General features: G+C 39.0%; 1 protein-coding gene across 12 annotated transcripts in view; it reads right to left on the bottom strand.

The window, feature by feature from the left end:
- Positions 1-22: 22 nt before the first annotated feature.
- The window catches only part of mak (male germ cell-associated kinase), a 32,415-nt gene continuing 13,396 nt past the window's right edge, over positions 23-19,041 (bottom strand). For 3 of the 12 annotated variants that reach the window (XM_079602684.1, XM_079602681.1, XM_079602680.1), the window contains 11 exons: positions 16,105-16,237; positions 14,149-14,320; positions 12,376-12,543; positions 11,580-11,828; positions 9,553-9,722; positions 9,132-9,274; positions 7,870-7,998; positions 4,799-4,867; positions 4,183-4,302; positions 934-1,029; positions 23-568 (listed from right to left, as the gene is read on the bottom strand). In XM_079602684.1, the coding sequence (XP_079458810.1) occupies positions 408-568; positions 934-1,029; positions 4,183-4,302; positions 4,799-4,867; positions 7,870-7,998; positions 9,132-9,274; positions 9,553-9,722; positions 11,580-11,828; positions 12,376-12,543; positions 14,149-14,320; positions 16,105-16,237 (1,610 nt within the window). In that variant the 3' untranslated portion in view covers positions 23-407. The remainder of the gene's footprint in view (positions 569-933; positions 1,030-4,182; positions 4,303-4,798; positions 4,868-7,869; positions 7,999-9,131; positions 9,275-9,552; positions 9,723-11,579; positions 11,829-12,375; positions 12,544-14,148; positions 14,321-16,104; positions 16,238-19,041) is intronic. The other 9 variants (XM_079602688.1, XM_079602683.1, XM_079602687.1 and 6 more) reach the window with 3 other exon arrangements.

Here is a 19,041-nt window from a genome sequence, read left to right as displayed (position 1 = left end):
ATAAAAACATAAAACTACCTTGCAGTATGAATCACAGTAATGCAAAAAAAGAAAACAATAATATATTTAAATACATACCATAAAAAAATGTCAAAAGGGTTACAAAAAATAGATGTAATATGTATAATATAGGTCTATCCATTTTATTGTAAAAGGATTACAGGCATTGGATGCATAAACTGAAAGATGACTGAAGATGATCAAATTAAGTTTTTAAACAGCCAAATTGTTCACAGATTCTTGCCTTTATTGAACAATTAAGCAGCCAAGGGCTTACATGGTGTGGATCTATCCTAGCTGCTCCTCTAAGAAATACAAAGATGTTTTATGATATGTGTTTATACAGTATTTATGAGTGTTGAAACAGACGTTAGTCCTCACGGCAGCTGTAGCTCGCATGAGATGCACTAGCGATGGTTTCCATATTTTGCAGCCCAGTCAACCCGTCCATGCACTGGCTGAGCCGGTGGAGCGCGAGCGATGAGATTGGCGGAGTTTTTGCCTAGAGCGGAGTAACTCGTTCCTTTGAGTTGGGTTTGGTCTGCTCTCCTTTTCCATCCATCATAATCTGAGAAATCGGCAAAGCCAAAGTTTAAGGTCACTTTGAGAGAATAACAATGAAGAGGCAGAGTCCAAAATTAACAATTGTCAAGTGCCAAAACGAAAGTAAAAACTTGTAAATAAAAGCCAATTGACCATTAACTTTATTAGGAACTGCAACATAGCAAGAAACACAGTCTAGTGCAAGTTATTCAAATCAAAGTATATTTAAATTCAAATGCAAGACAATGTTTTCAGTGTTTCTGTCACTAATAGCAAGGAATCTGTTAAAAAAAATCCACAGTATTAGGCAAAAAAAAACACAAAAAAACCTTAGCAGGTGTGGCAACATTAATTTTGGTCCCTCAGAGGAGAATTGTTCTGAGCTTTTACCTTCAGAGATCTCATTGACTGAAACTGTAGAGGAAGGTTTGGACTTTGAAGGTTTAGCTTTGCCAGTTTTAGAGTCAGCAGTGGCAGAGAGATCAACTAAGAGCAGATATAAATGAGTTGAGAGGGATAGACAGAGAGAGTGAGTGAATGAAGAAGGATAAGACAGATCTTAAAATAGCTCTAGCAATAGATGTGTAGAACAATATAAATGAAGCAAACATTTTCTAAAGAGCAAGAACAAAAGGAATGAAAAGCTTGAAAGCTCTAGGAGGAGTTAAACATTTTGGGGCTGAGAAGAATTATAGCAAGTATAAAGATAAAGCGTGTACAGTGTTTCCGACGGGATTTTGTGAAACTGGTGAGTGGACCTTGGTCCCTTTAGGGGGGCACGGGGTCAATGTTGATATTGTGGCAGGCCACCACTGATAAATCAATGTATGGAAAACACTGGTGTAGGTTGTGGCATTAAAGGAACACTCTGACTTTTTGGGACTTTAGCCTATTCAACTTATCCCCCAGAGTTTGATAAGTCCATACATACCTTTTTCATCTCCGTGCGTGCTATAAGTGTTTGACGCACCCACCGCTAGCCTAGCTTAGCACAAAGACTGGATGTAAATGGTTGCAGCTAGCATACTAATTCAAATAAGTGACAAAATAACGCAAACATTTTCCTATTTACATGTTGTGATTTGTATAGTCACAGAGTGTACAAAAAACAAAGTCACATGAGACAGACATATTTTAACCGTACAGTCTGCGTCAAACAGACTTATAGCACGCACGGAGATGAAAAAGGTATGTATGGACTTATCTAACTCTGGGGGATAAGTTGAATAGGCTAAAGTCCCAAAAAGTCGGAGTGTTCCTTTAAGTGTCACCAAATGGATTTCAAACTAGACTGAGACAAACAGATAATCACCCCTCAAACCATTACGCCATTATCGGAGACAATGTTGCAACGTCAGTCTAATAATATATAGCATGTATAGGATGGTGGAAGGCTGCTTTCATCATGAATATTAATGTGCCTTCTCCTTTTGTTTTACAAGAAAATATTTTACAAAATGACACACTTCACATTTAAATTGAATATCAGTATTGCAAAGCCAACATAATTATATCAATATATGCAGGCCATGTAGAAAAGCATACAAATCGTGATTCCACAATGATGTCAGTCTTAAAGGGATAGTACACCCAAAAATGAAATTATCCCATAATTTACTGACCCTCAAGTCATCCTAGGTGTATATGACATTCTTCTTTCAGATGAATACAATCGGAGCTATATTAAAAAATGTTCTGGCTCTTCCAAGCTTTATAATGGCAGTGAATGGCCGGCCATAAAAGTGCATATATCCATTATAAAAGTGCTCCACGCGGCTCTGGGGGGTTAATAAAGGCCCTCTGAGGTAAAGTGATGCATTTGTGAAAGAAAAATATCCATATTTAAAGGGGTCATGTAATGGATTATTTTATTATTTCATAATGTTTCCTGGGGTGCCCTTATAATAATGTTAGTATGATTTTAACAAATAAAAAGTCATACCGGTAATTTGGAAATAAAAGGCATTTTTCCAACCCTGATTTTAGCCTCTGATTTGAACGCTCTGTTTTAAGGGTCTGTGTGAGATTTAAGTGTAAACGCCCACTGCTGTGATTGGCTGACATCTTTGCATATTAAATAGCTAGTATTACATGTGGAACTCTCTCGAAATCTTTTACTATGTTTTTACTATTACAGCTATCGAGTTTAACGAATCGTGAAAAGTATTGATCATATATTTAGATCTATTCCGTCACATTAAAGGTTGCAGTGAGCATTGAGCAGATGACATTGAATGCAGAGATCTTGCAACGCAATTTCTGCACTCTCACAAATTATTTCACGATGTAAATACAGTAAGAGCTTCGTTGTGTAGTGTAACAGCATCATTGATTTCATAACGAGTTTTGGCAAGTGTCCAGATAAACTCACAATGTGTGATTGACAGATTGGGCGATTTGGATTTTATGTTCATACTACTAAGAGAAACGACATGAAGTTGATTGTTAATCATTGGCTCGATTCACTGATGCTTAAACAGTATTGAACGATTTTGAGAGATAATATGTCTGAATTTGAATAAACATCAGAAATCACTGATCATAGATCAGACATTAGAATAAACATAATTACTTGCATGTTTGTGGCGTAGCTGGCAGATCCATATCTTAAAAGTCTGTTTACAAAGCCTGCGCCGAAATTTACTGAATAATCCACAGTGAAATGCACCATATACAAACAAATAATGCCCTCATTAGACATTCACATTGTTGAAAAAAAAAACACTATCCTAGCATTAGGATCCTTTGGAAGGTAATGGTATTGATCATGTGTCGATCTTTACTCGTTCTCATGTCACTATTCACTAACCTTCCAGTAGGCGGGGCTAAAGACGCGGTGATGTAGACGTAGGCGTTGATATTCTTCTGCTAAGGCGGTCTTTCGCTGCCCTATGACGTCACAAGTCTCCACTTTTTAGATACTATTGTTTGCTGGCCTTGGTTTCAATAAAAGCAGTTTTTGGAATAACAAGGAAGTTTTGAAACTTAGTTTTTTTTTTATATAGTATAACAAACTCTTAACTGTCAAAAGATCAAGGAAAATTTGAATTCTCAGTTCATGACCCCTTTAACACATATAGATTCCATATTTCCGGCCATACGCAGTCTACTTACGCCTAAAGCGCAACTTACGGCGTCAGAAGTAGTGTAGTGCGTCATGGTGTAGCGTAAATATCAGCAGTACGTCGCATTTCTCGACATAAGTTGCGCTTACATTTAAGTGGAATCTGTTTGGGCGGAAGCTAGTTATTTTGCTTCATAAAGTTTTAAATATGGATATTTGTCTTGCACAAACGCATCGGTTCGCTTCAGAAGGCCTTTATTAACCCCCCAGAGCCATGTGGAGCACTTTTATAATGGATATATATGCACTTTTATGGACTTCAAAACAGAAACGGCCATTCACTGCCATTATAAAGCTTGGAAGAGCCAGGACATTTTTTTTTATATAACTCTGATTGTATTCATTTGAAAGAAGAATGCCATATACACCTAGGACGACTTGATGCCGATGGTGAGTAAATCATGGGCTAATTTTCATTTTTGGGTAAACTTTCCCTTTAACAAACACAGAAAGTCAAAACTAGAAGTAGAGAGAGGTAGACTATTAGATATTGAATTGTAAAACCGAACTCTTACGTGCATGCTGGTGTCCGAGCGGGGCGAGCTGAATCCTTTGTCCTACGGATCCCACTTCCTTCTTCTGGAAAGAAGGCATGTATCCTCCAGAGAGATTGTATGTGGTGGTTACAAAGTTTCCTGTGAGCAGAGGCCACAACTTAAGAGTCAAGAAAGAGAGCACAACCAGCTAAACAAACAATCAAACAAGGCCTTGATTCTCTATAATTTTGAAAAATATATCCACTTAAGGTGTTAAATTGACACATTCTACCAAATTTCAGTATTAAAGTCCCCCTGTGGTGAAAAGCAAGCTTTTAATGTTGTTTATATATCCGTGTGGTGTTTTTAATATGCTTTAAGACAAACCATGTGCAAATTCATGTCAACACCTTTGTTGAGTATTTTTTCAAACTGCACTGAACCATAGACAGTCTCAAAACGTGGTTTGAAATCGCTGCTGTTTCTGACATCACAAACAACCTTGTAACCAATCACGTCAACGTACAGAGGGACTTTAAGTAATCAATTTCCTCAATGACTGGCAATTTTTTTTTAAATGTCTTCCGGACAGTTACACCACAGGCCAAAATCCATGATGTGGAGAAAAACAGAACAGCACTGTTGCTATATGTACCTTTGACCTGTTCATTTTGTTCTAGTGTCCTTTCTTTTGCTTTATCTGTGGCTTTACTGCTGGTTTCCTCTGAATCCATGCAGGGAGAAATGATGGACAGTATTACAGTAAAAGTAGACAAGAATTAGAATTACATGAAGCCGGGTTGTGCAAAATTCAGAATTTTAAATTTGGTATCATGTCAATTCAAAAGATTTAAATGAAAGTGATCTGGCAACTGAATTTGAAAATGGAAGGTTAAAAATCAAAACAGCCACACAACAAAATAATTGAATTATCCATTGACAAGTTTAGTTACAAAACATAAATAATTATTTATTATTAAAACATTATTCCTAATGTTAACCAATTATGCCCATTATACCCAGATATGTAGAATATTGTTTCTCAAATGCTTTAACAATTATTTAAAGTCCTATTCTGTCAAAATAATTATACAGCCATGAAACAGATGTTGCCATATGACATAGGCATTTCTGTATTTGTATAGGTATCTTCTTTTTTTTTTCTTTTTTTATATGCTGTGTTTGAGATAATGCATAAAACAGAAATGTTTCTTTTTATTTTATCCATTTAAATGTTGAATTATAATTCTTAAATTGTCATCCTCTGATTTGAATTTAAAAGGCATTGTCAATTTATTTCTGAATGATGCACAACACTGAAGTAGTGAGATCAGGTGGGAAAGTTAAGAATATGACTGAATGAACACTAGGTCAGTAATGTGGGGTCCTTAACATTAGGCAAATAAGACTACTAGGCTCAAACTACTAAGCTAAGAGGATAAGGGATTTTCTACAAATTGGTTGCTACGTTGCCTCATTTACTTATCCTAGAATGCATAAAGGAGGCAAAATTGACTCATGGTTTTAAAACTATGTTAAAATAACATTTGTTTGTTCAGTGTTTTACTCATCAATGTCATATTTGTATCACTACCCCAAGGTTGCATAAAGGTTGTCAAATGTCCCGCATTTATTCATTCACATTCCACAAGAAATGTGGGGAGTAAAAGTTTAAAGGGGTGGTAAAATGGCCTTTTCACAAGATGTAAAATAAATCTTTGATGTCCCCAGAGTGTGTGTGTGAAGTTTTAGCTCAAAATACCTCACAGATATTTTTATATAGCATGTTAAAGTTGTCACTTTTTGAGGGTTAGCAAAAACGCACCGTTTTGTGTCTGTCCCTTTAAATGCAAATTAGCTGCTGCTCCCGAGAGAGGGCGGGCTTTCAAGAGCTTGTGTATGTTAGCAGCTGCGATTACCTCACGCAGACACACACTAAAATGACAGAAACTGTTCTGCCTTTTATGTTTAAACGGAGTCAGACAATGATGGAGAACTCAAGAAGAAGTGACAACGCGTAGAATGCAACAGGACGTCTCTGAATGGTTAGTTGATGAATGTATGTTGCTGATGTTGAGTTAACTATCTTCAATTAGCATATTCTGTCATGATAATCTACAAATCGCTCGTATAGGAACTGTTGTCAGATGCACACAGAGTGACTTTCTATTGCATGTGAAAAGATGGATGCTAAAGTTTGAGCTGACTCACAAATGTGCTGGACTACAACAACTCTCCCTCTTCTCAACATGGACTACGTGTTCCCGGGGGCAGGGTTTATGTACATTTAGGAATGTCGTGTAGTCCCTACCAGCCTTTGTTGTAGTCCTTAAACAAACAATTTCTTTAACCCCTTAAGGTTAAAGGGGTTAACCCCCCCTTTTTTTATAGACATGAAAATGCACATTCTGAACTTAAATGGTTGTAATTCAAGAATGCTTTGGAACATAGATGTAAGATTGGTCTTGTTTTAAAGAAGACATTTGTCCGATTTTTGTAGAAGTGAACTAAATTAAGAAAGTTAAACAGAAAAAAAGTTATAGAAGTTTGAGTTTCTGAAAATGTACAATGTTAAAAATTGAATTATTCATATTTTATATAAAATATATATTTTCAAAACCTGGAAGACTCTAAAAATGCAAAAAAAATCAAAGCCAAAAATCTGAAAATGTTAAATGTAAAATCAAATTTTAGGTTGATATCTCAAAAAATAAGCTTTCAGTAATATTTTGTTTGGGCGCAGTACCAAACATTTTCACTAGTTGACATTACTGCCCATATAAGGGCACCTCCATTTCCATATGTTGTTTGAGTGATCTGAACCACTATTTTTACAATTTTCATACAACTTATGAAGTAGACATCCTATTCAGAAGTAGTTTTGGACATTTGGCAGATTTTGAAATTAATTCAACCTCTAATAAACACAAAAAGAACGCGTATGTGCATTATAGCACGCTGCCACATCACAAATGGTGAATCTATTATTTTTTTCTTTATATTTAAAACATTTTCAGACCTTTTTTTCTAAAAGAATTGAATGGATGCTATCTTTTGAACATCACATAAATGTAAACTAGAGATTGTAAGCTTTCAAATGATATATAGTTTGTCAAGATTAGTTTAGGTTTAGTATAGGATATTACTGTTTTAAATATGTAATGGCTGTGGGGCCGCCGGCGATGCCAATATAAGGGGTTAAAAGCAAATATCTCCCTTTGCTTTGAACTTTGAGCATTGTAACTTTGCAGATTTTGTTTGTAATGTTGTCAAACAGCAACATTACACACAAACTAAAGTTAGAAAAGTGAAATCATACTCAACCACCCCTTTAAACTACAGCATAATTTACCGTAGTTCTAAATTAGTTCGGAAAAAAAATTTGTTAAAAAAAGTACAACTGCATTTAAAAAATAATAAAATTTCAAATTTTATTGAACAAATAATAAGATAACATCAGATAACTTAAAACATTTGTGTATCAAATTATTTTCATTATTTTATTAACAAGAAATTGATTCATTTTAAGAAAACCAATAAATACAGTAGTTAATTTTGACCCAATTTATGCATTTGTGTAGGTTGTTTGGTTCATGCATTCTAGGGTTAAAAGACCTCAAGCACTATGTCTTGGATGAATGCAAATTAATTGTGTATTGCGTTTTGTTGAAGTCTCAGCTTTAATTCAAGTATGATATAGATATAAGTGTGTGGCTGTATGCTCACCTGGGCTGATTCTGGACATTGGAGCTCCTCCAATGGGTGCGAGAGGTTTGTTTATCAGAGCTGAGGTGTCCCACAAGTCTTGTTGAGACTCATTGTTGCTCAGAGATGGTGTGTTCTTGCTTATTAACCCTAGGATTGACAGAATCAATGAGTAAAAACTCTGACTTAATTAAAGGGGACCTATTATGCAAAATTCACTTTTACATGGTGTTTGAACATAAATGTGTGTCGGCAGTGTGTGTACACAACCACCCTATAATGATAATCCACCCACTCCTCTTTTTTTAAAACTCATAAATCATTAGCAGTAGCTGCGTTTCCATTACCCTTCAAATTGCGCAAATTGAAATTGCTAATTGAAAATACACCCAATGGCAACACATCAATTTCGCAAAAACAGTTTTTACGCTCGAATGAGGTGGTTTTACAGAAGGAGAGTCAGGACCTAGGTTTAACGTCTCATCTGAAGGACGGTGCTCTTTGTCAGTATAGTGTCCCTGTCTCTACACTGGGGTGTTAGGACCCACACAGACCACAGGGAGAGCACCCCCTGCTGGCCTCACTAACACCTCTACCAGCAGCAACCTGGTTTTCCCAGAAGGTCTCCCATCCAAGTACTAACCAGGCTCAGCCCTGCTTAGCTTCAGTGGGCAACCAGTCTTGGGCTACAGGGTGATATGGCTTTGCTGTTGTTAGGGCCAAATTCGAGGCAGGGAGGATCCACAGACAGAGCCTGCAAGTCTCTAACTCACTTGACTGACGCTAGAGCCAGCAAGAGGGCAGTCTTAAGCGAGAGGGACCAGACTTCAGTTGACTGAGAACGATGACGTTGAGGTCGTGCGCTAGTTTGAGTCGTCATACGTCACGACCAAACGTTAGCGATTGGTTATGGCAGATCCAGAGTGACTCTGGGCAGATCCAATAGTTTTAAACTTCAACAGAGTACCCGCCTTCAAGGAAGTTAACGCTTGTCAATGGAGAGAGGCCAGACTCTCTGTACAAATTAAATGTACGAGTCTGGTAGAACCAGGCTAATAATAGGTCCACTTTCAGCAAACTAGCCAAAAAGGGTGTTCACATACACATTTACCACTTTTCCAAAAATAGGGAAAGCTGTGTCAGGAATTGCATTGTGGTTGGGTTTGATATGCATTGATTATCATTCACCTTGTTCATTATATGATGTATTGTGCACCGCTGCAATTTATACACAAAAGATCAATCACCACACATGAAGTGACTAAATCAAACTGAGATCTTACCTGGCAGGTATCTGGACTGGCGCAGGTAATGTTGTCTGGCTGAAGAGGTGATATGGTGACTAGAGTCTGGCTGGTTCAGTCTGCTGGTATTTGGTAACTTGGTTACAGTGCTAAATGTGTAAAGGGGTTTCTGGTCCTTGGGCCTGCAAAGATTTTCATAGCATAAAAGAAGGAAAGAGTGAAATCTGAAATGGAATAATTGAAATGGAAAGTGAAATATAGAAACATAAAAGCCCTGTTCTCAAACCTAGTCAGCAGCCATTATACTAGATATTATTTGTAGGTTTCATAGGCACATTTCTAGGTCAGTAGACAGCAAGGCTGCGTACTAGGTTTTAGAATAGTGTGCTCATTGAAATGTGCTAAAGATTAAATCAGTGTAAATACTGCTGATGTTAATCTTTGAATATAGCAATCATACTGTGGAGTAGTTTTCTCCTCCTCAAGGCCTTTGCTGGGTTTTTTAGAGAGGGAAGCTGCGGTATCAGAACAGTCAGACTCATCCCAGCTGTCTGATGGTTTCATGTTTGACTGTCCCCATCTTCTACGACCATTCTTCAGTCCAATCAAACTGTTCTCACCCCCGACCACCTCATGTTAGGAAAACAAAGCATAATTATGCTGATGTTCATATGAGTATTAAAATGCAATAGAGAACTACTACAGGAAATCTTTAAGAGTTTAATTTATAATTTTATTTTTTTTAGGAAAGGCAGAAATGCAGTGGACATTTGGCTTATATAAGCAACAGACTGTACCTCAACATACCAACATTTTGGGTCATTTTCTTTCCCAAGTACTGCTGTGACATTACTGCAGAAAATAATTTCACCCATCATAGAGGTGCATGGATTTCTGTTTCTGGTTTGTGTTACTGATGTAATTCGTATGAAAAAGGTAAAGGGGCTGTATAGAAAATTGCATATCTTCCATGTCCCCTTATGGCATCCTCACGTGGGAACCAAAGAGTAACTGGGTTTCTTTGCTTTTTTGTTTTTGCTGATCATGACTTGAGTTGATTGGATATACAGTACCGTATTTTCCGGACTATAAGTCGCACTTTTTTTTTTTTCATAGTTTGGCTGGTCCTGTGACTTTTAGTCAGGTGTGCGACTTATATAATATATCAAAATGAATTCATACTGACAGAGATGAACCAAGAGAAAACATTACAGTCTACAGCCGCGAGAGGGCACTCTAGTTAGCGGAGTTGATCAGAAGCGACACAGAGGAAGAATTCAATGAATTCAGTGTTGTGGAATGAGATCGCGGGAGCTTGGTGAACTTGCTTACCGGTAACTTGTTGGACTCGCTGGCCAATTATGTTAATTTAGCCTATTCAGCCTCCCATGTATATGTTCTTTATGCTATTGTGTAGCTGAATAACTGTTAATGTGTTACGTTAACATGCCGGACACCTATTTAGCCTGTTGTTCTGAGTGCTATTGTGGAGCTGAATAACTTGCCTTTCCAGATTAAATGTCTGTTCTTGGTCTTGGATTTTGTGAAATAAATTTCTAAATGCGACTTATAGTCCAGTGCGACTTATATGTTTTTTTTCCTCTTCATGACGCATTTTTTGACTGATGCTTATACTACGGAGCGACTTAAAGTCCAGAAAATACGGTAACTTTGCAAAGACAAGGTTGGCAAATGATTCTAATACAACGGTCTCATAGTAACATAAAAGGTATTACGGTAAGCCCAATTTATACTTCTGCGTCAAACTCACGCCGTAGCTCATCCAGAAATGTAACAACGTGCCAGTTCTATGTGAACCGCAAGCACTGTGATTGGTCTGCTAGAACCCCTCCCTCGGGTTACACATGCTCCCTCTGCATGTGTAATTGCACGTCAACACGGACAACAACGCAGAAGCATAAATTAAAACCAACACATAGCCTACAGTTTAGAGGCTCCGGCGTAGGTCCGAGGCAGAAGTATAAATCAGCTTTTAGTGGGTCAAACATTTGGCATAAGCTTGTTTTCTGTGTGTGTTTTTTAAAGAAGTCTCTTTTGCTCACCAAGGCAACATTTATTTGATTAAAATTACTAAATTAATAAATATTTCACAATTTAGTCATTTTAATATTTTTATTTTGCAATTTATTCCTGTGAAATCCTTCAGAAATCATTATAATATGATTACATGTTTAATAAAAAATATTAAAAAACTTTTCTAAACTATTGATCCGTACAAACTTTTGTATATGTTAACAACTTGACAATGAGTTGCCTATTTTCAACATTCATTCATGGTGTTGTTTAAATGCCCCATTGATTTCCAATGTTTTGATTAAAGATTGTGAGGGCACATAATAAAAAATAATAAAAAATGTGCAGATACATCATGTATAATAAATAGGGAATATTGAATAAAATTTTTTTTGGAATATTGCAGTATTTTAATTTCATGGTGACTTTAAATTTGATATGGAGGTTTTGTACCTTTTGTGTGTATGAAGCGAGAGGGTCTGTCTGAGAAAGAGACTGAGGCAGAGGAATCTGCTGCAGTGGCTGATGGGAGTTTCTACTTTGGCCTTTAGTCTGTGATGGCAGCACTGTTTCTGAGACACACTGCAACTCTGATCTGGGTTCACTGGGCAGGACGGTCTTTATCTGAGCCTTCCGTACATCAGGGGTCATGGGACGGGGACCCAAAACTTGTCCCACTTGGAAGTAGGGGTATCTGAGCGCCTGAAATGATGTTTAGAAACAATTACTTACACAAACAAATATTTAAAAAAATATACTTGTTATTGTCTAAAATTAACTAAATTAAAATAATAATAATTTATTATTAATCACCCCCTTCCTCCATTGCTCACAAGTCTCTTGTATTTATATACAACACATATTATTGCAAGGGTCTAAAGAGTGACACTTTTGTTTCAGATACAGACCACCGTTAAAGGGATGGTTCGGAGTAATTTTAAACTAGGGTCCTTTGCACCATGACCTCAAGCCAAACGGTGACCTCAAGCCAAAATGGTGGCAGAATAAAAGTGACATGTCATCAATACAGCGCTATTGTAGCTGCGGTGTGTCACATGACAAGCCTGACAAGCTCGCCATGGAAATAATAAAGGTGATGCCTTCTAAAATAAAAAAATCACGGTGGGGGGTCAGCTAGAATATTTTAAACTTACCTGTGAAAGGATTAATAGTGGTTCTGCAACTTTTGTCAGATTACATACCAAACTGCAATTTGTCCTGGAGTCCACATGAACACATACGTATGTACCTTTGCAGCGGAGGGTCTTTTCTTTGGGTCCCAGTAGAGGAAGTCTCTCATGAGGTCTAAAGCCTCATTGGTGGCGTTGGGGATCAGAGTTTTCAGTGGTGTAGGAACACACTGGGGAAAGCGGAAGTTCATCGCAGAAGCTAGCTGATAACCCTCTGGCCAGTCTGACTGCAAGGGAAAATAATCAATGTTTACTACATCAAGCACTCTTTACCCATTTACCCATGAAACAAAATATTTTAATAGAGATTAATTAAATAAAACGCATCATAAACAAATCATTATTAGTCGCATTTAGCTCAACCTCATATATGAAGGATGCCTGGGATCACTCGCTACTGGCCCAAAATCTAATGCCACCAGCTACTTTTTCACATACCAGAGTATGTGAGCGGGGTGGAGCGGCAACAATTTACCCTCAGCGCTCCAAGCATTCAATAATCACTCCGCTCCACTCCGGGTTCACCATTTCTCACTCCACTCCTCGCTCACTGATATCAGAAAAAACAATCCGTCTTCACTACCTGAGGAAATTTGCGGATAAAGTATTTAAGTATAATACTTTGAAAACTCACAAAAGTTCTGTTCATAACATATATTAAGCATATTAGATGGTTATCAGCATTAAAAGTTATCAAGTGTAACGTTAGTTCTGGCAGGTCATGTTAGTCAAGCTCGCATCAGCTGACTCTCATCTGATCCACATCTACCTATAGGAATAAGATACCTATCACTGTATACATATATAAGCTCCTTCAGTATTATAAGCAGCTATCGCGTTTCTCAGGAGCGAATTACCCTCCTCCATCCCCAGCTCCTCCTCTCGCCAGTCAGGATTTGGCATTCTGATTCCCCTTGAATCAGAATAAATTCTCGAATTATGTTGTACTTTAAAATATGGAATTCAATATATTTGCATACATTCATGTTGGTTCTGTTCCGTTTACCCCAAGGGGCGTTATTGCTGCTCTCCCTGCTCTTATCCATGCTAGGCTGCATGGATGCGCAGGGAGTTCTTGCCCAGAACGGAACCATACCGCCAATCCAAACTGTATGCTAATTGTCAATCATATTTGACGATAGTGGTCCTGACAGAAAAAAGTTTATCTACGGTTCACAATTTTTTTTACAGATTTCTGCTTATTCGAAAAAGGATGAGTGTGTAAATAAGTGCTACCGGTTTAAAATGTGCTTTCACACGATTATTTTTAGTAGCCTATCTAGAAGGTACAAACAAATTCCTTGAGAACTATAACCACCCGCTCATGTCCATTGCCGTCATCATAACCTTCACATTCTTTCTGATCTGTAACTAGCTAGCTAAATGTGTTTAAGTGTGCATTCTTGCTAAAAATGCAGTTATATTATGGGCTGTTGTACGAGCATGAATAGTAGTCATGATAGAGTGGTAGTGGAGCGCTCTCGCAGCGAGTAAAAGCCACGACACACTTAAAAACTCCTCACTCCATTCAAAATCACTCCGCTCCCACTCCACCCCAGTCATATACTCTGATTCTCCAACCAAAATATATAAATGACCAGAGGACTCAACTCTCAATTAATGAATTAATGGCCCAACCAACTCAGTCAACAACCGACTTGCTTGAAATTATCATTCAGTCACTGATGATCGTGACCAATTAGCTTTTTCTCAAACAGAAAAACGGACAAATCACTGTCCTCAAAAATCAATTTGTTTCAAGTCCTCTTAAACTGCTGTGACATGCTCTAAATTCCCTGATAAAGTTGGTTCATCTTCACATGTGATCATACCTTCTTTACTGTACCAAGGACTTGGCATATCTTGAAGATCTCATCCACCTCACTGTTGCCAGGAAACAGAGGTCGTAGTGTGTAGAGTTCAGCCATAATGCAGCCTACTGCCCAGATGTCTATGGGTGAACTATAAACTGGTGACCTCAACAGCACCTCTGGAGCTCGATACCTGAACACAAACACATAAGAGAGAGCTTTGAAACACTCACATTTCAGCCAGTAGAGGAAACTACTGCAAGTTGCACATGCTCAGTTTGACTTTGAGGAATTTTGATATAACTTTTAAGCACTCTCTTTTATCTCTAGGTTGTTGGTTGAAAGTGAATTGCAGATACCATAACTGTCATTAGCAGGCATCATTTATAACAATAGATATTAAATAAAGTATGACTGAGTTGAAAGACTGGAATCTTTAAAATATATAACTAACATTATTGGTAACACTTTACAATAAGGTTTATTAACATTAGATAATGTATTAACTAACATGAACTAACACTGAGCAATACATTTGTTACAGTATTGATTAATCTTTGTTAATGCTAGTTAATAAAAATACAGCTGTTCATTGTATGTTCATCTAAGTTCACAGTGCATTAACTGGTTTAAGGGGTTATTTTTTTTAAAAATTCGTCCGGAGGTGCATGCCCCTGGACCTCCTAGAAAAAATTCTAGGGGAAACACTGTTATTTGTACATGCTGTGACTATACAAATCACAACATGTAAATAGGAAAATGTTGGCATTATTTAGTCACTTATTGGGAGCAGTATGCAAGCTGGAGCTGTTTACCTCCAGTCTTTGTGCTAAGCTAGGCTAGCGGTGGGTGCGTCAGACAGAGTTACGGCACGCACGGAGATGAAAAGCGTATGTATGGACTTATCGAACTCTGGGGGATACGGTGAATAAGCCAAAGTCCCAAAAAGTCGCTGTGTTCTTTTAAACAATTTTGGTAACACTTTATTTCGATAGTCCACTTTAAGCCTGGAACACACCAAGAATACACCAAGCACCAAGCTGGTCAGCCGCCGGGCAGTTTTTGTGCGTCGGCCGACTAAGTTTTCTCAGTGTGTTCCGCACCGTTGGGTGAAATTGGTCCTCGTCGACTTGACATGTTGAATCGACGTTGGGCCGTCGGTGAAAGAGAGAACTCTGCTCGCTGTTTTGCTATTATTCTCGTGCACTGACTCGTTCAGTAAGCTTCAGTAAGAACCAATCAAAGTAGTCAAAACAGTACAGATAGAAGGCTGTTCTAATGTTACGTCATCTTACCTGAGTGTTCCTTGGTGAATATTTCAATATCAACATGAGTGGAGTGGAATAAAGAAAGTGTTTAGAAGGATTGATATTCAAAACGGTAAGCACAAATTGCTTTGTTTACGGTTTGTGTATCTGCAGCGTCGGTTTTCCTTTTTGAAAGACGAATATAGATAAATATATCTGCAGAAATAGACAGTTGTCACATTTACACGCAGGCACAGAACGCGCATTCTAGCTGACAGTCGGCTGTAGTTCTCTCGGTGTGTTCAAGTGCAGCTTTTTACCCCGACGCGAGGCGACAACACAGTTGGCTTTCATCAGCGCTAGTTCGTCGGCGTCGGCTAAGTGTGTTCCAGGCTTTAGACATTCTACTAACTATAAGTTACTTTGCAGCTACATGTCAACTAACTGTCATTAGAGTATTAGTAGACTGTCTGCTTAATATCTGCTAACACTTTATTTAGTTTGGTCTCCCAACAGACATTCTAATGACTATAAGTAACTTGGCAACTACAAGTGAACTTATTCTCCTAACCCGAACCCTAACACCTAACTCTTATCTAACAGTCTACTACAGCCTACTTATACTCTAATGAGAGTTAGTTGATTTGTAGTTGAAAAGTTACTTATAGTTAGTGGAATATCTAAAATGGACAATCGAAATAAAGTGTAACCACAATTTGTATACATTTACCATCGTGTTGAGACGTAGTCTGTGTAAGGAGGCCTTGAGCGGATCTCTCGAGCCAGTCCGAAGTCAGCGATTTTCACCAGTTCTGGACCCATACACAGCAAATTCTCTGGTTTCATATCCCGGTGAAAAAATCCTACAGGATAATGCCATAGTAAAAGTCAACATGCAGATTAGAATGCAACTTAATCTGTATTATTTGTACCCAATGCAAATAAAAAGATATGGAGCCTATATAACACCATTAAAGCTTTTTAAGATTTTAAGTGTACATGGTGGAAAATTAAAACCAATAACAGTCAAATCCAGGTATTTTTTTGCCAGTGGCTGGTATTTTTTGTTAACTGCCAGACAGGTGGTGAGTCAACCTGTTAGTCAGTTGTTTTGTTAAAAAGATGACCTGCTCCATATAAATCATCTTGGGTTACGAATGCAACTTTAGTTACCTGAGAAGGGTAACAAGAAACTGCGTTCTAGGACGCTAATGGGGAATGCCTCCGGCATGACCGGTGTCTGAAGCATGTGTCAAAATATGATAATAACATTGGCCAGCGAGCGACAGCCTATGACGTCACTACTGGTGCGACCAGAGGTTAAAAGGGTGCCTGTAATACACATCATCCACTTATTGTCTGAAGGAGATTCAAGAGTTCCCCTTCTTATGGAACCAAGGTTACATTCATTACCCAAAACATTCCCATTTTCAAATGGGAACTCGCCCTGCATCCTAGGACGCTAATGGGGGAGAAATACCCACTCCACCATGCTGAAGAATGGGGTCCGTATGGCCGACATAAGTCAATGACTTCAACTGAACTAATACAGAGTCACAGTTCCTAGGGGTACGCACCAGCGGTCGTCGTTATTCCCTAGGGCCAGAAACCCTGACTACATCGGGCTCAGGGCCTGGTATTCAAAGAATACCTTAAAGGGAATATGGCCAAGGATAAAAAGCGAGGAGGCCTAACTACGTTCTATGCTAAGGACCACTTACCAAGGAGTCTCAAAAAAGAGCCCGACAAGTTGATACTGATACTGCTATCAGCTCTGGGGGAAGAATGACTCTCTAAAGCGAGAGGAACTCTAGCAACACCCACTTTGAAGACCAGGGAGGCTCAAAAAGAGCCTACAACCCACTCCAGTGCCTCCATGGAGCTCTCAGAGAGGAGGCTTCAGCATAAAGACCCTCTATTGCGAAAGGAAAACTAACTACGCTCTACGCTAAAAGATCACCCCACCAAGGAGGCTCACAGAGAGCCACAAAACTTGAACATTATCTAATGCGCAGTTCTGGGGAGCAGAGGTGAGCATGACAACTCTCTAAATCGAGATAAAACCTAACAACACTCCCCTTAGGGGGGTTCCGCCAGGGAGGCTCACAGAGAGCCACACAACCCATAGCAACCACTCCGACTGGGCTCGATTAATGGAGGCCTCAGCATAACGACTCTCTAAAGCGAGAGGAGACCTAACAACACTCCACAGATAACCAATGAGTTCACTAGCATCAATCAATCAATCATTCAACTTTTATTTCTATAGCACAATAAAAGCAACAGTAGTTGGCCATTGTGCTGTACAACAGGATAAATATCTAAAAAACAAGAAAGACCGCAAAACAAATGATAAAGTGAGTTAACATTGGAAACACCAATTTGAACACAGCATCACTGTTCACACCCAGCTCCTAAGAGTGGAGGCCTCAACATGACAACTCTCTAAAACAAGAGGAAGCCTAACTACGTTCTATGCCAAGACTGCTTACCAAGGATGCTCAAAGGGAGCTCTCCAACCTGATACTGTTATCCTAGCGGAGCTCAGGGGAGTGGAGGTCTTAATAAAATAACTCTCTAAAACTAGAGACCTGACTATGCTTTCACTGGAAGTCACTCCAGGAAGACTCATAGAGCCATACACATCTGAGGCATCACCAAGGCTGAGCTCTGAAAAGAGTAAGTCTTAACATAATGACTCTTAAAACGAAAGGAGACCTAACCAGTTCTGCCAAGGAGGCTCACAAGAGCCAACAACTCAGTTCCAAGATGGGTGGATTCTCGGAGTGGAGTCCTAAGAAAAAATTATCTCTAAAATGAGAGGAGGCCTAACTACGCTCAACTTAAAACCCCAATATCCAACAACACAATCTGTATTCTGTGCCGAACCAATCGGAGGCCAGGCATATAGAATAAAATACTGCCAAACAACATCTGCATCCAGAGAACACTGAGCGCATTTTTCTGGATTACTTCCCTCAAATCCTGTTTTCTTATCCTTGCATTGCGGCAGGAGGTAGAATGCGATTAAGCGACGCTCACTCTCTGGCCTTGTCTTTCGACACCAGAGGCTTGGGGCATGGGTGTGGACCTGGAGCGGCGTGGTATATAGGTTTTGAAGGCTGCATATCGCGGCTTCCTACCTGCCATACTCAACATAAGTGGCGAATAGCTCAAAGAGCAAAACCAGCACATTGAGGATAAAGTTTCTCTCTTTTTCCCCGATGTCTGCAGGTTCACCCACAGATGCCTCTCCACGGCCACCTTTGCCGCCATAGGTCAGCCGATCGTGGCAGCAGTTTGCTTGGTGGCACAGAGAGCAAGATCTGTGGTTCTACCGCCTCAGTGGGGAGCCCCTGACCTTGGTCCAGGTCTTTCAGCAGATCGGCCTGGTAAGCCTGCAACTCAGCCATTGTGTGCAGGACAGCCCTGGTCTGCCCCGCTACAGCGTACACTCTGTCATTTAAATGTGATGTCACACACAGCGGTTTGGTCAGCAGAGTGGGGGTCTTTAACTTCGATAAATCCCCCAGCGAGAGGTAGCTGGCCAGCATCTCTTCAACTCGTGGCATCGACTCAAATCCCCTCACGCATCCCCTCCACTCTCGAATAATATGCAGGATGAATGGAGGCAGAATATGGTTTATTTCACGATCTTTCAATCTCA

The sequence above is a fragment of the Phoxinus phoxinus genome, assembly GCF_949152265.1.
Source record: "Phoxinus phoxinus genome assembly, chromosome: 24".
In the NCBI taxonomy this organism is placed as follows: Eukaryota; Metazoa; Chordata; class Actinopteri; order Cypriniformes; family Leuciscidae; genus Phoxinus; species Phoxinus phoxinus.
The sequence above is the reverse complement of the archived record's forward strand: the minus strand, read 5'-3'. Positions and strand labels throughout refer to the sequence as shown.